The sequence below is a fragment of the Aythya fuligula genome, chromosome 5 (genome assembly GCF_009819795.1).
Source record: "Aythya fuligula isolate bAytFul2 chromosome 5, bAytFul2.pri, whole genome shotgun sequence".
In the NCBI taxonomy this organism is placed as follows: domain Eukaryota; kingdom Metazoa; phylum Chordata; class Aves; order Anseriformes; family Anatidae; genus Aythya; species Aythya fuligula.
Window position 1 is genome coordinate 15,114,171 of NC_045563.1, and position 21,370 is coordinate 15,135,540.

At 38.7% G+C, this 21,370-nt stretch overlaps 1 protein-coding gene across 4 annotated transcripts in view; it reads left to right on the top strand.

Annotated features, from left to right (window-relative positions):
• SYNE3 (spectrin repeat containing nuclear envelope family member 3) overlaps window positions 1-19,540 on the top strand; it is a 52,871-nt gene extending 33,331 nt beyond the window's left edge. For 3 of the 4 annotated variants that reach the window (XM_032189235.1, XM_032189233.1, XM_032189234.1), the window contains exons 9-18: window positions 592-774; window positions 1,033-1,176; window positions 1,951-2,085; window positions 3,061-3,222; window positions 3,945-4,108; window positions 5,053-5,176; window positions 5,354-5,509; window positions 6,103-6,252; window positions 7,566-7,604; window positions 19,093-19,540. In XM_032189235.1, the coding sequence (XP_032045126.1) occupies window positions 592-774; window positions 1,033-1,176; window positions 1,951-2,085; window positions 3,061-3,222; window positions 3,945-4,108; window positions 5,053-5,176; window positions 5,354-5,509; window positions 6,103-6,252; window positions 7,566-7,604; window positions 19,093-19,290 (1,455 nt within the window). In that variant the 3' untranslated portion in view covers window positions 19,291-19,540. Of the gene's footprint in view, window positions 1-591; window positions 775-1,032; window positions 1,177-1,950; window positions 2,086-3,060; window positions 3,223-3,944; window positions 4,109-5,052; window positions 5,177-5,353; window positions 5,510-6,102; window positions 6,253-7,565; window positions 7,605-11,539; window positions 11,850-19,092 lie in introns of those variants that run through there. The other variant, XM_032189236.1, reaches the window with a different exon arrangement.
• Window positions 19,541-21,370: the final 1,830 nt, after the last annotated feature.

Sequence of the window (21,370 nt, forward strand, 5' to 3'; positions counted from 1 at the left end):
TTTTCTGCCTTTCCCTGGTTAATTGGAGTTGTCAGCTGAATAGGCCGAAATGCTAGGTGTCTTTAACAATGTTGATAAAACTGTTTAGCCTTAATCCAAATCTTCCTGGACGGGAAGTCTGTGGACTCTCTAATGAGTGTGTAGTGATGTAGTTGTGGGATTAAAATGCATGATTTCTGCATGCACCCAGGAAGGTGTGTTTGTTACTTTGTCATCCCTGTAATCTCCAGAATAGCTGTATCTGTGAACAGGGATGGAGTTTACCCTTGGGATGAGCATTCAAGCTGTCCTTTCTGTTGGTTGTTTAGGCCTCTCCTCTGCACAGACAACTCTTTCCATAGCACAGCTTTCTTCTATTTCTGTTCACAAAATGGATGCAGCCCTGGTGCTTCTAACATTATCAGGAAGACTTTTCCTTTAACTGGGCACTGTCCAGGTACCTTCTGTTACCCCTTGTCGGCCCAGCATGCTGTTTTTACCTGAATTTGTCCTACTGCTTTGGTTGTGTGACTCGTGTGAGAATAATACGGTTATGTTATGATTTGTTTGTTTGTTTGTTATGATTCCACTGGAAGAATTGTTTTCCTTTAGGTTGCTCTAGCTGAAAGCTCCCAGTTCAAAGAAAAGTTAATGACATTACAGTTGAAGAAATATTTGCTAAACAATATCTTTGGTGAGGAAAATGCTAAATCTTTCCTGTCAGAAGTAGCTGAAGCTTCAAAGGAGAGAGAAATACTACACAAACATCTGTTACAAACCAAAAGCAAACTCCAGGTGAGCTTCAAAACACATATGCAGACTTTGCCTGTGACAAAGATCAATCTGTTACTAAGCCAGTTTTATAGAAATAAATTTAGTATGAATCAGTTGGGCCTAATCTATTTTCCTAGGCTAATCAAATATTCAAATAAATTTATGGCCTGTTGCATAGTGTGGCATAGTATTTGTTCTGAGTATGAAATGGACATTAACAAAGATAGTGCCAAGGGATGGATACTGAATGCTGATTGTTTTTTATTCTTTCTCTCCTAGAATTTGATATCACAACATGAGGACTTTGATGTTGATTTTGCACCTTTGCAGATGAAATTATCTGCCATCAAAGCCAAATTAGATCTGGAGCATGAACAACAGCCAGACCTCTTGGGTAAAAAGACACAGCTCCAGAGACTCCAGGTACATTACAGCAATGCTTGACCTTGATGTGCTCCTGGTCATGTTTAATTAGTGTTAGAAACTCAGGACCGTGTCCCCTAAATAGAGCTAGTTTTTCCACCAAAAAAAATGTATCCTTCTGCTATGTACTGAGAATGAAACTGCATGAGATAAACTGTACCTTCCTCCCTTCATAAGCAGGGAGTTTCCATTGTCCCACCTCCCTTCACATCCCTGCTTCCTGCTGTTTACCTTCTCTCAGCTTTGACACTTGCCCAATTTACACCAAGACCTAATTCAGATGGACCTAATTACAATGTTTAATGTTTTGAACTTGTTCAGCAAAGGGTCCAACATGCTCAGTGGGACTAGGTAGCTGGGAAAGGGGAGAGAAGGGATGAAAAGGAAGAGAGAAGGGGGCATCAACGTTCCTTTTGGCCATGGTGAGGTATGGAGATATGGTGATATGCTATTTCGCCTTTGTTGACTGCACAGTTGTCAGTACTTACCCAACTGTAGTATGTATCCTCTGGCAGCTTTTCTGCATCTTGTTGTCTTTGTTATCAACAGGTGACACATAAGAACATCCATCCATTTATTTCAGAACTATTTACTTCTAGACATCAAACAATTAATTTTCTTAATGACAGGGTTTTTTTGTTTGTTTGTTTTTGTTTTTGTTTTTGTTTTTTGTGCCCTCACACTCAACCGGAATTTTCTTTAGTGATTATTTGGTAAAGGGCCACACCACATATTAGCACATAGCCTTTACACAGTCTGTCTTTTCCACTGCAGATGATCCAAGATGACTTGGCAGAGCTTGCAATTCAAATGGAAGAGGTAGAGAAACTGGTCCAGTCAAACCCGACACATAAGCATGAAATGGATCAACTTTTGTCTGATGCTCAAGCCATGAAAAGATCACTGGAGGTAACACATGGAAGAGTTTTTGGTTGCAGGAGGAGTTACCAGTTGCCCCATTTAAAATAAATAAATAAATAAATACTTAAAATCTTTGAGCATATGAGATTATAAACTAAGACAGATATATTCATTTCAAGTGAAGAGGGCACTAAATTCTTATGACTTTGATAACTCTTCCAGGATTCTCTAGTTATCTGTAATGTAATTTCCCTTCAGGAGGGATTACCTTCCACATATATTTTTTTATATAGATAAATTATTTCTGGAGAGGGCCTGAGATTTCTGACAAATAGATCTGATAGTTACATTATTATGGAGGTGCTTGGACTTGTTCACTGATTCTTGGATAGAGCTATAGTACCAAGCCAATAGTTTTTTTCTTGTGTAGCTTTGTGACCTGAAAGCTGATGTGTTGCATCTTCACAAGTACTAGTTTTGACCTGAGACTTTCTGTAGCTTGTAAACATAGTTATAAAACGACCTTCCAAAACAGTCTCAGAGGAATAGCTTATGAAATGACCTTAGTTATGGAGAGCAACATAAAATAACTTATCATAAAATGTTACCATAATATACACTGTTGAATTTTAGTTTCAATCTCAATAATCCCATTTATCATTGAACTGGACTTTTTGAAAAAGAAATAAATCTGTACAGTCATTTCTGTACAGTCATAGTAAAAGATGTATTTAATATTGATTGAAGTATAAAAAAGCCATGTTCTTTATTCTGTTTCAGCTGGAAAAAAAAAAAAAAAAAGGAGCTATTCTAGTGCTTAATGCCCCCATGTGGTTGAATTCAGGTCTGCACGAGCTTTTAGGTGTCTATGCCACTGATAGTGAAAGATTTCTGTGTCTTGTTAACAGCTGTTTGTTTCCTTTCTGCCCATGAGATTCTGTCTTAGCAGTCACAGTGTTAGATCTAGCAGTAAAAGCGCTTTTTGTCTGTGTTCAATTGCTGACATATTTTTATCATTTGCAGATGATGATCCAGCAGACTGAAGACCATGTTCAGAAGCACTGGGCATTTAATGACAAACTCTCTGACCTCCAGCAGTGGATCACAGCAACCACAGGGAAGATCAGCTCCTACCAGGGTGCTGCTGGAGAGCAGAGCACTGAGAGCAGGATGGCAGACCTTAAGGTGAGAAAGGCATCTTAGTGTAAGATGCTGCAAAGTTGAATAAGTAACATTCAGACATTATGAGAAGGGGTTTTACAGCAAGGGGCTCCAAGCTGAGGGGAGTGGTGATGTTTGTTCTTCCTGAGATAACTTTTGCTGCTGCTGTCTCCCTGCTTTGCCATGTGCTGTGGGATATGGACCTAGGTACAAGACAAGAACAGTGAGAAATAGACAAAGAACTGAAGAAATGGATAAAATTTTATCGAAGGACTAGTGGTTTTGAAATGTTATACCTATCTTTGTCTGTATGTATGCATCAATACACTGAATATTACCATGTTAGCTATCCTTATACTGTGTTGAAACAAGCAATTCCACAGTGTTTTTTTTTTTTTTTTTTTTTTTCTTTTTTCCCCTATTAGCAGTATTTTGCATGCTAGATTCACTCTGCCAGCTTACCTCAGCTGGCAGCTTTTGCCTTCACATGGGAAACTAAAATATCTCAAGGGAAGGCTAGAGAAGGGATGCACTGACAGCTTAGGCCCTTTAAGTTTTGCTATCAGCTCTTTGACTTATGTTGGCTCTTTGCAAGAATCCTCAGCGTATCTTTTTTCCCGCTAGGTATGTTCTAGCTAGTGCCAACAGAACCAGCATAGTCCTGGACTGAACATGGCCTTCAGTCTCACATAGCCTCTGCTTTACCCAGGATACCTAGAAGTAACTGTAAGGGCTGTGCGTTTCAGAGATGGATAGCAGAGTTTCCAGATAAGGAGATCCAGCTGTACCTTGTAGAAGCTCATGGCCAGCTGGTCATGGAGAATTCTTCCCCAGAGGAGACCACCCATATCCAGGCTGAGCTGGATCAGCTGAAGGAGTCTTGGAGATCACTGAAAAAAATGACAGCTGGGTAAGTGTTCATGTATGTTTTCCTCAAGTCCCTTCAACGGTCTGCTCCTTACTGCTGTATGACCAGAAATACTTGGTGCTTTATGCTCTGTGCTGTAAAATTGAACAACTATGTCGCAACGCTGGGGTGCAGGATGAGATTTTATTTCATTGTTTGTAATTTGGAAATCATGACTTTGAAGAAAATCATCTTAGAAAATCCAAGGACCAGAGTAGTCTCTGAAGCTGCCTTTTCCATGCTTGGAGCAGGCAGTACCTCCTTAGGGTCTGGCTCACCCTTGTGCAGCAGCCCATGTCAAAGGAAATAGGACATAGACTGGGTGATATCTGCTGTTGTTCCTCACCTGTCCATTCTCTTTGCTGTCTGGTCCAGACCTATCTCAAAGGAGGCTATGTCTGTGCTAGCTTGTGACTTTTGCAAACCTGCAGGAGTCGAAGAAGAGCTAAAACCCTCCCTTAGCTGGCAAATGTGGACTTACTTATTTTGTCCTCGCTGTGCAATGTCAAACTGCTCTTCAGGCCTGTTAGTCTGTATTAAAATTTAATACTGTGCTACTTGTGATTGTGTGTGTGTGTGTGTATTCACATGTAGTGACAGGACAAGCATAAAAATGACCTAAATTGAGGAAGGCCTAATTGTACTTCTTGCTGTTTCCAGACTGGGAGGTGTATTGTCAAGGAAGTACATTTTTTGGACACTCACTTCACCCAGTGAAGGAAAATAAAACACTCCAATGAAAAATTTAGAATTAGAGGACTGGTGCTGCTTTGAGACAATTCTGTCTTGATCTTATTTTGTTAAAAAGATGATGGAAATAACTGTAACATTAATAAATTGTAATAGTTTTATTTCACTACAGACATCTCCCATACCCCAGTCAAAATATGTGCATCTCACTGTTAGAGGTCTCACTGAACTGATCCCTTTGATTTTGTGTTTTCAAGTATTCTCAAAAGGCGGCAGTTAAATAGACCAGTGGCTGATAAGAAGAAGAAGAAAATAGCATCTGTGGACAGCAGACACATGTCAGGACCTGCATCCCGTCTTTTAGATCCCAACTATAAGCAGGTGAGAGGGGGACTTTGAGTCTGCCTTTGTTATCAGTTTCACAAGAACAATTTCATCGACTTCATTTGATACTATGGGTTATAAGCTTGGAGGTTGAGATCTTGCAATCAGGCCTTCAGAAGAAACATCTGACTTAACAGTAATGGATTATTTTGTTGCTGTTGTTCTGTAACCTAGGAGAGGATAGGAGAAGGACAAAATACAAGTAGCCACCTTGCGCTCCTACATGACTTTGAAGAGTGGTTACAAGGAGAAAACATCACACTGTTCAAAATTCTTGCTGCAACTTCATATTCCACAGAGGAAATCAAGGCACGCCGTAACAAACTGGAGGTTAGTTTTCCAGACAGCGATTGAAATAAAAGCATCTCCATAAAGAATGTTATTTTAAAAAAGTACACTTCCTGCATTAGGAGACTCCAGTGCTACAGAGAAACTAGTAAGCTCAGGACTTTAGGACAAGTATTTTGCTCATAATAAGAAAGATCTGCCAGAGCCAGAGTGGTAGAAAGGAAAGGAGCAGCCTGGCCTGTAGATGTTGGACAGAACATTTCTAGCATGGTACAGCAAAGATGTTCATTAAAATAAGCTGATTTAAAATCAGTGTTTGGTATTTGACATTACTGTTTTAGATTTGTTTGAATGAACTAACAAAGCATGCTGTAAAAAATGAAACAAATAAAGATATCCAAAGCTGCATGGGTACTGCAGATGAGTGAACCATTAATTCAAGCCAAAAAAAAAAAAACAAAAAAAAAAAAAAAACACAAAAAAAAAAACACACACAAAAAAAAAAAAGGATAGAAATAAATATGCTGTTCCAGAATACCCAGTAGTTTGATTTAGTACCACTGGTTTTTTAAGTGTTAGATTTTAAAAGTAAGATCTTCTTGAATTCCGAGTTACTGGTGTAACTTTGCCTGCAGAAACTGCAGGCTCGTGTGCCTGATGGTCAGCGTCGCTTTGAGAACCTTCTTCATCTTCATCCTGTCATTGGTGACTCTGAAGGCCTAGAGGACCTGCGTTACCGATGGATGCTTTACAAATCTCACCTGAAAGATTACACGAGTTTGCCGGTAGGTGACAGCACTCAATTTGCTGATCTCTGCTTTTGCTCATTCAGCTTGCTGCAAATTTCTAGTCCCAAATCACCAGCACAGTTATGTTTGCTTAATTAAAATCTTCCTTAGTAAATGCCATACAAGACAGAGCAAATATAGCTATGTATTTATAAACATAAGCATGAACCTTCTTGTATTAAAATAAAAGTTGCACACTAGTTTTTTCACTTTATAAGCAATGCTCTGAATATTTCTTAGAGTGGAAGGTTCCAAACAGAACAATAATTAGCCATTGTCAAAAATGCACACAATTGGGGATGGTGAGGTTTTTGCATGTGAGTATTTTGGTTATATACCTTGTTCTGGGCAAATGGATTTCTAGCTTTTTGCCCTTTCTCTGTACAACATGTTCTCTTGAATTATTTTTTTGAACAGTTCCTGTGGTAAGAATATATTCATTATTTGTGTCTTTCCTGCTAGAAGACAGTGATCAGAATAGCCACTGACTGAACTAACTCAGAAAGTAACAATGCACAGGAGGACCTTGTGCTATGTATGTCCTTTTTGAAACTGTCTTCATGAGCTAAGGATGTAGAATGGGATAAGGACAGGTATTTTTAAAGAACAACTGCAATATATTTTAATGTGTGAACCAAATGTTTAAAGACTTTATAGAGTTATTACATTTCAGATATAATAAGGATGGCAATTCATCCCAATATGTAAGATATTCTGAGTTAGCATAAACATACATAATTATTAAGAGCTTTTCTAACTTAACGTTGTCTGTTCAAAATACTTTAATCAGAGGACTTGACTTTCCAGTTGTACATTTGACACTTTCTATACAGAACTTGAACACCTGAAAAAAATGAAACCCCAGCAAATTTTCTGCTTTAGGAAACCTTGGTTTCAAATCCAGAAATTACTTAAAACACAAATCCTTTAAAGTTCACAGAAGGTATTCATGACCTTTGCTAATCAAAAACATATTTCTTAGATTTCATTGCCACTGATTATAACGAGTAATGTTTTTTTTTTGACCAAAACCTCATGTAAGTATAAGCATAGTCAATAGGTGTCAGTAAAATCAAACTTATTGGTAGGAGAACATTTCATCTGATTCATAGTCGAGAACCTAAAAGCATTTTAGCTTTCTGCCTAATATGTGTTAAAAAAGTCGTTAAAAAAAATCACCTGCTGGTTCACTCTATCCAGATGACCATGAATTTAAAGAAACATCCCATGTGAGGTGAATACTAATTTATAGGCTCCACTGGGATCTTAAGTTCACATTTTTTTTCTTTTTCTTTTTTTTTTTTTAACAGAGTATGAGATCTTCAGAAGAACCAGACAGATTCAGAAAGGTATGAGAGTTTCATTAAACTAATATATATATATATATGTGTGTGTATATATATATATATATATATATGTATGTATGTATATTTTACCAGACATTTCACAGATAATTATTTTAAATTATTTTTTTTCAAGATTCTTAATAACCAAATAATTTCAAGAATGTGTCTTAAAAAAATGAAGTTTTCTCCCCCCCTTTTTTTTTTTTTCTTTTTCTTTTTTTTCTTTATCCATAGAATCCATCTCCTCTATGCTATGCTATATGAACTTTATTCATTTTTTCAAAAGATACTAAGGAAGACTTAATATCTTTCTCTAAAGGACTTAGGGACTAAGTGCCTAAATAACCTTGAAATTGAGACTTCTGATTCCTTTAGACACTTCAGAAAAATTGCTTTGGATCATTGAGCTGACTTTCTTACTAATGCAGAAAAACAGAAAGTAAAGAGATTTGCCTAATATTATTAGACTAAATCCTTACTCTAAGCAGCAAAATTCCTCCTGTGAAGAGTTACTTTTGGAAGTGATGACATAAGAAACAGAAGCAGCACAGCAGATGATAAGGACAAGCTTAAAGAAAACAAAATACTGCCAGCTTCTTACTTAACCTAAGAAGCTTTTCTGATCCACTTTTCATAAGTCAGGGAGTGTTTCTGTTGAGCTGGACAGTCCTTTCTCTCTGTCAGATTTACTCTGTTTGCAGAGAGATAGCTTCTACTTTGCACTGTTATCTCACTTTCCCTGTGTTTTCAGAAGGAATAGAATAAGGCTCTATTTGCCCAATACACGGTCAATTGGATGAATAATGTGTTGCATGAACATAATCACATAATTATCTTAAACTAAACCAAACCCTTGATTTTCCTTGTTGCAACATCTCTTTTGAAAAGACCAATATTTAAAGTGTAATACAGTGCAGCTCTAGTATGGTGAGAGGTCAAGATTTCTTCATTCAGAGATATTTGTTTGATGCTCAGATGTGGAGAAGCAACTCCCATGTTTTTCCCTGGTGAAATAGTGACTTATTCCTGGTAGTTTTCACACATCACCTAAATAGTTTTGGCTACAGTTCAGCCTTCCCGAAAACCCCCAAAGACTTTCCATTCTTGCCTGTCTGGCTCAGCGTTAGTTGATTAGTAATGCAGTAAAGTTGACAGTATTTTGCAGGTTGGAAAAACAATGTGACATCTTAATACTTGGTGTAGGCTGAACCAAACATTTAGTAGTGTTGCCTTTCCCTAGAGGGATTGTCCAGAAGACTGACCAAGGAATTCTCTGCTTTCATACGATTCAGTTGGCTAGAGTTGTCTGGGGAGGAGTGGAGTGAGGAATAAAAACCAAAAACAGTTAAAAAACAAACAAACAAAAAAAAAAAAAAAAAAAAAAAAAAAAAAAAAAACCAAAGCAAATGAGCAAACAAACAAAAAATCCCTCTGGGCATCAGCCCATCTTCACTGAGCAATTAGCTGTCACTTTGTAATTCATCTGTCCCACCTGCCTTGGGGTAGGTGGTATTTGTTCCTCAACCTCTCTAATAGAGACTGAAATCTGCTGTTAATTTTCAAGGATACTGAAATAACATAATGGCAGACAGCAAACATTTTTCAATTAGGTCTACAGCAAGAGCACAAAAAAAAAAACATTCATTGAGTTTTAATAGCTACTGAACACAAAGAGAAACAGCTCGGGGTGAGAAGGATTGTAGAACTGAAATAACCCATAAGCACAAAGGAAATGGCTCCCATTGCACCACTGTTATGTGCCATTTTCCCCCAGCCAGTACAAATGTTGTTGTAACTTACACCTTAATCACTTCAGTGGGATTCTGCAGACTTCAGAGCATTCATTCTGGTTTTAAACTGTGTCTACAATCAGAATCCAAGTGCTGTAAGCAGAAGTGTCTCTTTCATTCAGGCTAAGGGTATTATCAGGATGTGAGCCTGCTTTGACATAAGATGGTTGAACACCATTTAGGAGAACCAGAAGATAATGTTGATCCCTTGTGGGTGCATCACTATTCAGGCTGAGAAAAGAGGAAAAGCAAACCAATTGCAGAACTGGGAGCTTTGCAATTTATTTTAAAATCCGATCTAATCACACTCAAAGTGTGATTAGAAATGAAAGATAAAGCAAAATATTTTTGTACATGTATGTTTTGACTATCCTTTCAAATCCACGATGAAGGAAACCACTTGGAGTGGCTGATCTTGGGAGCTGGTATCTGCAGAAAGGACACCTGGTTGGGGACTGCTTCACTGTACTTGAAATATCCAGTGAGCTGGCATGCAGTGGGAGGTGGCAAATATTTAGGTATTTTGGGCTGAACTCTGCTTCTACAACATGAGGTCCCCAGTGACTCTGCTTGTCTTCCAAGTTTGAGTTAAGAATATTTTGCAGCAGAAAAGATCAACCTGAAAAATGGGAAGACCCAGATGCAGCTAGTCTCATTCCATTGCCCTCTGGTTTTATTTCCTTTTCTAGCCTGCACAGAAAAATGTTGGCCAGAATAGAGCCTTCTCCACATTTATTAATGGGCTTTTTTCTGATCATTCATCCTTCGCTGAGGACATGCCCCTAGCCACCAGTGCCCTTAAGGAACAGTATGGCCTAATGACTGGGATGTGAGCAGCTTCTTGTTGATTAACAAAAAACAGTTGCAGGAAATTGCACTGGCTGTAGTGAATTTTTAGCAGGTGCCAGTGACAGGGCAATGTAGATGGATATTTCTGCAGGGCACCTAGCACATTCAAGGACGTAATCAAGCAAATGCTTAATAGTAACTATGATAAATGTTACATTCAAAGGTTGGCTCTGAGTTAACTGAAAATATTCCATGGACATTCTTAACAGAAATAGGAAGTCAAAAGCTCGTTATTTACAGGTCTAGGTAGCACTGCTTGATTTATTTTCTCAAGTGCTCAGAGTAATTACACTTCCTTGCTACACAAAATGATTCTGGCTTTATTGTTTGTACAAACAAAATAATTAGAATTCATTACATCAGTGGTCAGCTAATTGCTTCCTTTGAGATTCTGCTAAGAATAATCTCCTATAACACATGGACAGAAGGAGCCTGTAATTTAATCTTATTTAGAAACACCATTGATCTGGAGTCAATCAAATTAATGCAGCCATTCAGGAAACTGTGCAAAGCAAGAGCTTGCCACAGCTTGTCAGGAAGAAAACAGTAATGCATTCTGCTCTGTCCAAGTGCAGATACAACAGGAATTCTTCGTGCAGAAACTCATATTACAAAAATGCTCAGCATCATATGTACATGCTTGTCTTAATGGTGCCTTTCTATTGAAAGTATGTGGACTGTTTATTTTCCTGTAGTCCTGCTGGGTTTTAATCACTTGAAACCTTCAGTGCAGGTACATTATTAGTAAAATGGAAAAGACTTGGTAAAAAGTATCTTTTCCTCAGCTTTTCTTATCTCTTTTGGCTAAGGAAATGTTTTTGTGCTGAACAAAAAAAAGGTTAGGTGTCAGCCAAGATGAAGCCAAAATGCTTCAAATTCAGGGCTGTGAGGGAGCCAAGAGCTAGAGCCCAGCTTGTCAGTCAGGCACTGAAACTTTGCTGTGACACTTTGCTTTCTCGTTCTCTGAAGAAATGGCCCATATTTTTTCCATCAGTGTGTCTATACAGCTGTACCTGCCTGCTGTAGGAATTATAATATGGCCCAAACACAGGGAGAAGAGCATCTCACCATTCAGATTAACAACAATTCCGGCTGGACTAACATTACTCAGCAGTGATGTTTGCTCAGAAAGGAAACTTCTTAGGGAGAAGAGGAACAAAAAAAAAAAAGGAACAAAAAAAAAAAAAAAAAAAAAAAAACCACCAAAAAACTGAATAATACTGACCATTCCTCTTCCTAACTCTGACCTGCTACTCAGTGTGCTGGCCTAACAACATCGTCACCTGCTTTCTCCAACAGGTCCACAAGCTTCCCTTCAGGTTACTGTAACTGAGACTGCCTGCCTGCACTTGTTTCTGTAGGTTCTGGGCTTTTCAACAATCCACATTGCAGACTTTCATAAAAGCTGGAAAAGAGGGACTCCTTGTTTGCTTCTTGCCTGGTTCTTCCATTGTGCTATGCTGATGCTCTCCCTCTAAAGAGGTGCTAGTACAAGATGGAGGAGACATTTTCCTTCCTAGGATGCCTAGTTCTCACCTTATGTTAACGTTAATATAGCAGAATATGTGATTGGTGGCCCCTTCTTTGTTAAAATGTTGAGTCCTACCACTTTGTGCAAATATCCTAGAATGATTTTCTTTCTCAGCAGATATAATTTTACTTACTAATTCAAAGGTATCAAGGGAGAGATTTATTGACAACAGCAGAAAAAAAAAACAGTTTCCGCTAGACACATGAGAAATATTTTTAAACTACTGTAAAAAGCACAGTAAGAGAAATTATAATAACATCTCAAATTTTTAAAGCAAACAATCACATTGTTAAGTGATTTAAATAGAATGCAAATATTCAAGCTGTGTATGATGACTGAAATTTAAGATAAATTTAATCTTGAACTGAGGGAAGTCACAGGTAAAGCAGCTGGAAACATGCATTGTTGATGGGATAGACCAATGTCTGAACTTAGTAACTCTTCTACAGCTTCAGATAAATGCTGTCTTTATTTCAATTTTTATTCTTTCTATGCCAAATTTAATTAACTTTATATTGCAAGGCTGAGTGGAAGTTGCAAACTAGGAGTTGTTTTACTTATCTACCTTCCTGTATAAATGCAGGATACTGATGTCTAATACTAAAATTTCAGGCATAATAACAAAAATGTAATCCAGTTTACTAGCTGCCTAAGACTCTTTTTCCAAAAGTAGTAGAGAATTGCTTTTAAGTACAAAATATATTTGGATAAATCATGTTGCTTATGAGTGTATTTAAGCTAGTGGTATATTTGTGGTTTTAATTATTCCATTTTCCCTTCATGATTTACTTGTCACAAATCATGATTAAAGTATGTATCATCTAGTAAAGATGAATTACTGTTCACCATTTTCCAACATCTTAATACATCAAAATTAAAACTGACTATATATGTTCTGTATAGATACAAGCAGAAGCATACAAATAAAAGCAACTTAGCTTAATGATAGTTTAACATATAGCTTTGAGATTAGGAAAAATAAAACAATTAAACTGCAAAGATTTTATTTCCATGACAATAAATGTATCTTAAAGGTTAGTAATCACTGTGAATCAATGTTATTTGGAAAAACAGGAAAAGCTTGCTCTAAAAAGTTGAAATTGATTACCTCAAGTATCTTGCTAGCTGATTTTTAGAATAGTTACCTTAGGTAAGATGTTAAATGGCATGCTAAAAGCCTTGATTTAAATGTCCTTTTAATAAAGTTTTTTTGAAGTACTTTTTTTGTCAGGAATTGAAATGAAAGTAAAGAACTACTATCCTTCCTTGATATTGACTGGATTTCCAGAGCACAGATTTGTGTAGCACTGGTTTAAAAACCTCTTACCCTGTTCTGAAATTTTTGCAAAGGTGTGATAATTGAGGGAGTCGGTGTATCTCACTGCCTTGCTGTTGGGTGTGAAAAAGTGCTTCAAAATTACCCGGCTGGAAATTTGGCCCTCCATATTCTCATAACATAGAAAAGAAAATTTTTATGACCCATTCTACCTACTGCTTTACTAGTCTTCCACAGTGCTTTCTGTCTTTCATCCCACATAAAACATTTTCTGGGTAAAGAGAAATCAGCTTCCACTGCTGGGACCAAACTGAGACTTTTTGTGCTTGCTTAGGTCTGGAGAATTATAGAAATGAGTGCTCCTTTAATGGATCAAGCTGTAGCCCTTGTCCTGTGGCATGCTTATCCTAAAAGCATGGCATGTTGTTTATGCATGCAGAAGCTAACCTTTATAAATCTGTTTGTGTCACAGCAGCATATGGCACGGGACTTAGTTCTAAGCGACTTTGCAGCAGAAAATTGAAATATCTGCCATGTGTGATTGCTGAAATCTCAGATCCAAACTGCTGGCTTTTCCATGTTTTTCGTTCCTTTTAAATCAAATGTTCATCAAAGATTCTAGTTAACCATCCATCCGTGTTGAGGTACTCAGCATTTCCCCTCAGGGAGAAAACAAAAGCCTGTAATTTGCCTGTATACTTACTTATTCACATGCATACACTTATCCTCTTCAAAACTGAGAAGAACGTTGAGGTTATGAAGTCAAGCAAACTGAAGATAGAAAATGTCAGAACTGAAATTGCTTGTGTGACCTCAGTTAACCTCCTTCAGCACATACATTCTGGTAGACCTTTGTTAGATGGAGAATGATAAGCTTTGTTAGATGGAGAATGAGGGGTCCCAGCCATCCTCACTCATTCCTCACTGCTGGTTTCCTACCCTGGGCAGTATTTATGTTTAGGAAAGCATGGTTCTGAACCCAGTGGCTCACTGTCCTTTTGCAGAGGCCTGATCGACAGCATTCAACACTTGATTTTTGCTCTGGTGTGTGGGAGTGAGCCAGCGCTTTTTCTTACAGCTTGCTGGATGCTCAGCTCTAGGGGCAGTGGCATCCAACTCCCCCACATTAGAACCTCAGCAAGGAAACAAACAATCAAAAAGTCCTCCCCTCTTGAAAAGACAAGCTGTGATTTGCAGTATTGCTTATCTCAGAGAGGGATATTCATGGCTCTGAACTGAGAACTGATGAGGAGCCCACCTATAAATGGTCCCACAAAGAGGTAAAAGTCCATTTTACTTTGGTTTGAGAGAGGAGCCTCTGCTCCCCCTGGAGCTGATCTATTCTGGTTGGCAGTAACCTGCCTCTGTAAGTGGCAACTACATTTGTTTCTAGTGGTATCTCAAGCGGCAGAAAGCCATGGCATCCCAGAGGCAACTGCTTTACCAAAAAAAAAAAAAAAAAGGCAATTGAACATGATGATGACATGTTTCTATTTAGAAGTATGGTAAACTGCTGTTCCTGCCTTCTTGGCTGTTCTGCTTGTACTCAAAGGAATAACAAGGTGGCAGAAATGACACTCATGTAGGCAATCCCTTCCAAGGTCTTCCTATTCTTCCTATTAAGGTGTTCTTCCTCTGCCATTGCTATTGCAGATTAAGCCCATTGTGTTGTGATCTGCCCACTGGGGAGGTACAGGCCTGGATTCATCCTTTCTGAGCAGTGGCTTCAGGGCTTTCAAGTCATGCATGGTGCAGAGAGTACAGATGGGGACAGATTCTCCACAGGAAAGAACTAGCAGCTAGGTTCAAGGCTAACTTCTTCATGCCTCTAATAGTTGACCCGTGGAACTCCTTGTGAAAGGATGTTGGACTTCAAAAGTCTGCGTAGGTTCAAGGAGAAGCTGGGTAAGGTACCTGGAAGATTTACTGAGGGTTAACTAGGTGGACAAGCTACATAGGCTCAGGAGAGTGCCAGAGCTGAAAGCAGTTGGAGGCTGAGAATATGAAGGAGTTGGTTCCTTTATCTATGGGGAGAGCAGGAGTTTTCAGATAGCAATACATCTCCTCAGATATTCTCTCAGAGTGAAATGCTCTAAGGTCAGAGGAAGAAATGCAGAGCTGATTTTATTTCTCTACTGAATCAGTGATTCAGAGGTGCAGGTATGACTTTTATCGGACATGCTGATGACATATAAGCAGCAGCAAAAACCCACTAATGAGAATGATATCAGATGCAGTATTCCTCTGCTCCTCATAGAGCCAGATTAACTGTGTGTTTCTGCACGTCTTGGAATGTGGTCAACAGCAAACCAGGGAGTGCACTGAATTTCAGCAAAGAACTTCAGCAACTTATAGAGGAATATTCTGTAGCAAGTTCTAAAGTGTTTTTCTGCTGTTTCCCATCCAAGCGATTTTTCATGGTGTGCTGGGTAAAGAGTTATTAACTGCAAACAGATTTAAGTGCTGAGGACTCCCTAGATCTAAACTGGTGCTTGTCATTCAAACACCCCAGCACGAATCAAGTACAAATGTGAATGTTCACAGCCAGTGCAGTTCATTTGGTAACAAGCATGCATTTAGCATTACACAAAACACAGCTGTCTGCCTCTTGACAATCCATGCTTCTCCTGATACGTCAAGGGATAAGGGGCAGAGAACAGGCACTTATCTTTGATGGTGAACTTTAAAAGTATATTTTCATTTTACATATCGATCTATTCCTTTTCCATGTGTGTTTCAAAAATGTCTTAACACTTTGGCTCGGTACCCAGGTATTCCAGCTGTTATTCTAAGATGGTGGAAATTAAAGTTCTGTTGACTTCAGTGGAGTTCTGCCAGTTTTCCTTAGAGGAGGATTTGGTTTCAGGGTATTTTGTGAAGCCTAGATCTGACACACACTCTGCAGACACTGTGGGTGCTGGGTTGCAGATGTACCGATGCCAGTAGCTGAAATGAGGGGAGAAGGGGAATTCCACTGTGTAGCAAGGTTTGTGGTTCCCACCTTTGATCTGACATGGAAATGAAATGATCAAGCTGGCTTTTGCAAAGGTGGAACTGCGCAGACTGTCCTCTTCTAACACAGAATGATGTGCTAAAGGGTTGGGACTGTGGTCCTGACTCTAGGTAGACTTGTACATTCCTGATCACTCCAAGTCCAGCATAGCAGAGGTTTCCACTTCGGCCTCCTCAATTCCTCATTGGTGCTATATTCTCAGGTCACTGCAGCCTGAAAGCATCTCTCTCGCAGTATAGCACTAAAAATCCTTAGCCAAACTGAAGTGCTGCTTTGTTCACACCCAGGAGAGGGAATCAGTGCCTGAAAGCTTCTGAGCTTTTTCCAACTGTATCATCTCCCCTCTTCAAAGTTACTGTGTCTCTCAAAATTTTCTGTCCTTAAATTATGACACCTCTAGCAGTGCTATCACAAAAAAAAAAAAAAAATGAAAATAAAAATAATAATAATAAAGAAACTGTTCCAGCCAGCCCAAAGCAACAGAATTACTGTAGGATTCGTGTGCACAATAGCAGAACCCGGATGTGTAAGTAATGAACCCATTTGTAAGGATATCATTTGAACTCTATGAATAAGTAGTTCTCAATCCCGACTTTATTTAGTTGTCTCTGTGCATAATCCTGCTGCAGACACTGTCGTTAATGGTAAATCTCCCATGGATTTCGGTGTGTGCAGGTTGGGGCCCTCATATATTAAGGGCTTATCATTGCAAATTTGCTGTAACCACCAAACTCTCACAGCTCTTGTGTGCCTCATCTTCAGCCCTGCAGAGCCATCATAATGTCATGTGTGTGATAGGAGAGGCATTTCCATGGCAACAAATGGAATCAAAAATACAGATTCTGACCTTGCTGTGTGATCAAACAAAACAGAGAAGCTGGGCAGCAAAGACGAAAGTTCATCAAACACAAGTGCCTACAACCCCAGCAAAGAGATGGGAGAGAAACAGCAGATAAATACAATATATTTCTACTTCTCTGAAGTTCTGCCCCAAGGCACAAGTTCTTCCACAGATTTTTCCAATGCTAGGATCTGCTGTGGTTAGCCTGAGTATCTTACCCTGCAGAAAGCTCCAAGGGTAGCTTCAAATGATAGCTTGCTAATAAGGCCATTTCATATTAATTCTTTCTGCAGGATAAACTTTGAAAGGCAGGATCATTTTACAGCTCCTTCCCATAGATCTTAGAACAGCACACTTGACAAATAACATTTCAATCTCATCTTATTTTTTTAGAGTTGCATTAACAGCCTTTGCTTTAGAGCTCAGGGTGGAGTCAGTGACCTGCTCTGAATCAAACATTGGATAAGGAAAAGAGCTGGGGTAGGAACAACGTGAGTGGCCTTAGCAGTGGGGCCATTGGAGGGAGACCAAGACAAACCTGAGTGGATGGACAGCTGTAAAGTTTTAGGTGTTGTTAGAAAGATTGGCTGTCTTCGTCACAGCTGAGTGTCATTTAGAGCTGAGCTTCCAATTCCCAGTTTGAGTTTGTGAGGACCTTTCTGAGATCCCTAGCCATAATGAACTGTGGAGCAGTCAGTCACAGGGTTTAACAACATCAGCATTAAACCTTGTTACATCTTCGTGGTAGAAGAAGGAGTGTGGTCTGTATTGTCCCAAAGTAGATGCAACTCCAGTCTGATCTTCCATCAACAGAACTACACCTCTTAATTAAAAATAAATAAATAAAAAATCCAGAGAAGATGAAGGATTTCATTTTCGAAAAGGGAAAGTGCCACTAGTACAGGTAGTTACGCCTTGTATTTTGGCTAGTTTTTGAGAACAGATCACAGTAGGAACAGATGACTCCTGTGATCCAGACAGGATGGTGAAGCCTTGATTGGGTGGGTAAATGCTAGCTGTACCTAGGAAGGTTCCCAAGCGTGTTTACAGAGTCCCACTTGCACCCTGACACTTACTTGTTGCCTTCTGGCGGTCCCAGTGCTCAGGGACCTGAGTTTTCATTGGCCTCAATGAGCAAGTTCCAGCTGAGACACTGTGCAGGTCTGAAATGATAGAGCAAGCAGCTCCTGCTTCGCTGCCTCTACCTCTGCCTAATACAACAACTAAATCTCATCAGCCATTTGATGCAATGGAAGCAAATGAACTGCATCTGAAGGAGGATTTCACAACACAAGTGTCTTGTGACCTGGAACCACAACGATATGTTTGCCTTCATAATCAATTCTGTAAACATTTATATAGAGCTGCAAGAGACTGGGAAATTTAGAAAGCAGTAGAAGAGACCCTTAAAAATAGCAAAGAGTAATTGCTTTCCTTTACCATCATCCTGCTCCTTATCTTCTCTGCTGACGTTTCCCACAGGCTGTTCCTGATGGGGCTTTAATGGGACAAAGGCATTGCCTGTTAAGTCATACATCCAGCAGAGGCCAGGAGCCCTGATTTTGCTGTAGTACTGATATCCCCTGTGGCTTGAACACAACCTAAGCTCCTTCAAATTAACTTCCTTTTGTGGAAAACACAGATCCCACTGCAGCGGATGTTCTGTGCTGATACTTGTGATGTAGGTTGATACCTAATGCTGTAGCGGTATTAAGTGTTATTTCTGTGTTCTAAGCATAAATCCATGTTTGATGAAATTAATGGGTTACTGAGTCATATTTTTCAGGATTCTCTTACAGATTGCTGATATTTGGGCTTTTTTTTTTTTTTTTTTCTTCAAAGCACACACAGTTCTGCTTATTGACAGGAGAGATCCAGGAATTCTGCCAGTGGAGATCTTGCTTCTTAATTGATATTTCCTGAATTCTGTAGCCCCAGATATGTTCCCTCCTGTTTGTGCTAATCCAGATTAAATTGATGAGGTTAACCAAACTACTCCTGACATGCATCAGCATAAGAAAAATGATCTGACTTTTTTGTGTGCATCTCTTCTGTGGCTGCTCAGCAATAAATGTTTTGTGTTGTCTCCAATTCTTCTGCATCACATAAAAGTTTAAGATGTGCCTGGGTAGGTGTAAGAAGAACTGAGGCAGACTGCAGTCTGAGTTACTGTTTGCTTTATGTCTTTCAGAAGCGCTCTGGAGGTGTGTGCTCCTTCCTGCATCGAGTGTGCTGGGCAGCGCTGCCACTGCAACTGCTCCTCCTGTTGCTTCTGCTCCTGGCCTTCCTCCTGCCCCTGGCAAAGGACAAGCACAGCTGCACACTGGCAAACAACTTCGCTCGGTCCTTCAGCCTGATGCTGAGATACGAGGGCCCACCTCCAACCTGACTTCTTGGCATGGCAAGAGGTGACTCAGAAATACAGACTCTTTTTTTAAATTATTTTTTTTCTTTCTTTCTATTTTTTTCCTAACAACTGCAAGTATTGTAGACTTTAGGGCTTCTAACAAGGCCATCTTATCAAATGGGTATATCACATAAATGCAGCATAAGATTAGTCCACATTAATCAAGTATTTGAGCAAAAATATTATTTTTACAATATTTTGTTATAACATTTATAAAGTGTATATAGAGACTCTGTATATGTGTGTATATATATATACAAAAAGTATAAATGCATATCTGTGGTCAAACTAACATCTCCATCCACTCATCCACTGTTTGGAGATAATCCTGCAATGTTTATGTTTATATCATCTTTCAACAAAGAACACTGAATGGTGGTGTTCTTGTGGTTGTTTTTTTTTTTTTGGTTGGTTGGTTGGCTGTTTGTTTTTTTTTTTTTTAAATCAGATTTTTAATGTTTGCAACCAAAGTCAGCAAGTATGCGAAGTTGCAAACATGCACCAGAGCGTGAATTGGGGAGCAGGTAGAACAGAGTTGTGTTGGAAGACAGTGGTTGACATTCAGCCTGAGGAAAACTGGGACAATTCTATTTAAAATCTTGAACTGTTTTTCAGTATCTGGATGCAGGTATTGCAGAAGGTAATGGAAAATTTTCCACTGACTTAAATAGAAGTGGGGGTGGGCCTTCTTTCGTTCTCTTTTTTTTTTTTTTTTTTTTTTTTTTTTTTTTTTTTTTTTACCAGATTTCTTTTCCAATTACTGTGTTCTCCAGCCCACCTGAATCAGGAGAGGTAGAATACAGTAGGAGGAAAGCTGGAAAAAAAAAAAAAGACTTTTTTTGTTACATCTATATAGAGAATTTGTAAAATCAGGTCATAATTTTCTGAACAAATTTGTGAGCACTGAACAAAACCTTATATTAGTGATTTTGTCTTGAAAAAAATGGTGGAGATTTTATTATTAATATTATTATTGTTATAACTTTATAAAGAGTCATTTGGGAATGGATTATAAAGCCTGAACAGTGGGATACAACCTGCCTCAATGTCAGCATTGCAGAAGTCAGAACTACTTTAATAATACCTCCTTGAAAACAAACTTCTTTCATAGTCTATTTTTATGTTAATTTGTTAATGTTTTGCTGTGATGTGAACTGACTGTATCAAAGGCAGGCAGCATGGATTTTTATATAGGCTGAATGCCAAGATGATAACAACTTATCATTTATTTACCTAGCTTTATGCCTGATTTATCAAATTTCTGAATGTACATTTTAACATTGCCTTTTAATGCAAAACCTCAGCTTTACTGTGATGAAACCATTCTTGGTGGTGTTTTACCTAATTGATTCCTGAAAGAAAGGGCAATTTCTAAAATTCTATGCCATTTCTGAGAGCGACCTTTATTTTAGCCTCAGTAATTGTCATGGGGAGGAGGGGGGAGAAGAAGAAAAAAAATAACAGAAGAAACAGTTGTTTTTCCCATCCTGGCTTTGGTGCAGGAGAAGTTTGCCTTGTCCATACCAGCATGTGGTACTTGGTGTTTTCCAAATATATTTCAAAATAATGTTAAATCTGTTGCACAGGTAAATTATTTAATAGCTGAGGAATTGGAGGAGGAAGTCATTTTTCTTTAACAAACCCATGAATGTTTTGTTAAATAAAAATAACTCGAGTAGCATAGGAAGGCAGAGCAGCAAGGAGCTCATTATGGGCATAGAGTGGAGGGGAACAAGCACATGTCAAAGAAGAGTAGATAGAGAAGAGAGGGGTCCAACAACTTATAAAACCTAAGAAAGGAAGTCTTTTGAATAACAGAAAGGACAATAATACAGTCTCTAAAGAAGAAACATTTCTGAATCTTTGATTCCCTCTCCCTGCTCAAGTATTGATACTATTGCATATTAAACACCCTTTCTTCAGTAAGATTTAAAATGGGGCAAGTAACAGGGAGTCTGCCAGCATTCTGAGGAGGCTTTTTTGCCATCAGCACTCTTGCACTGTCTTCCTAGTAATGCTTCCAACTGCAGTGATTTTGCTAGAGTTATATAAAAACATCAGA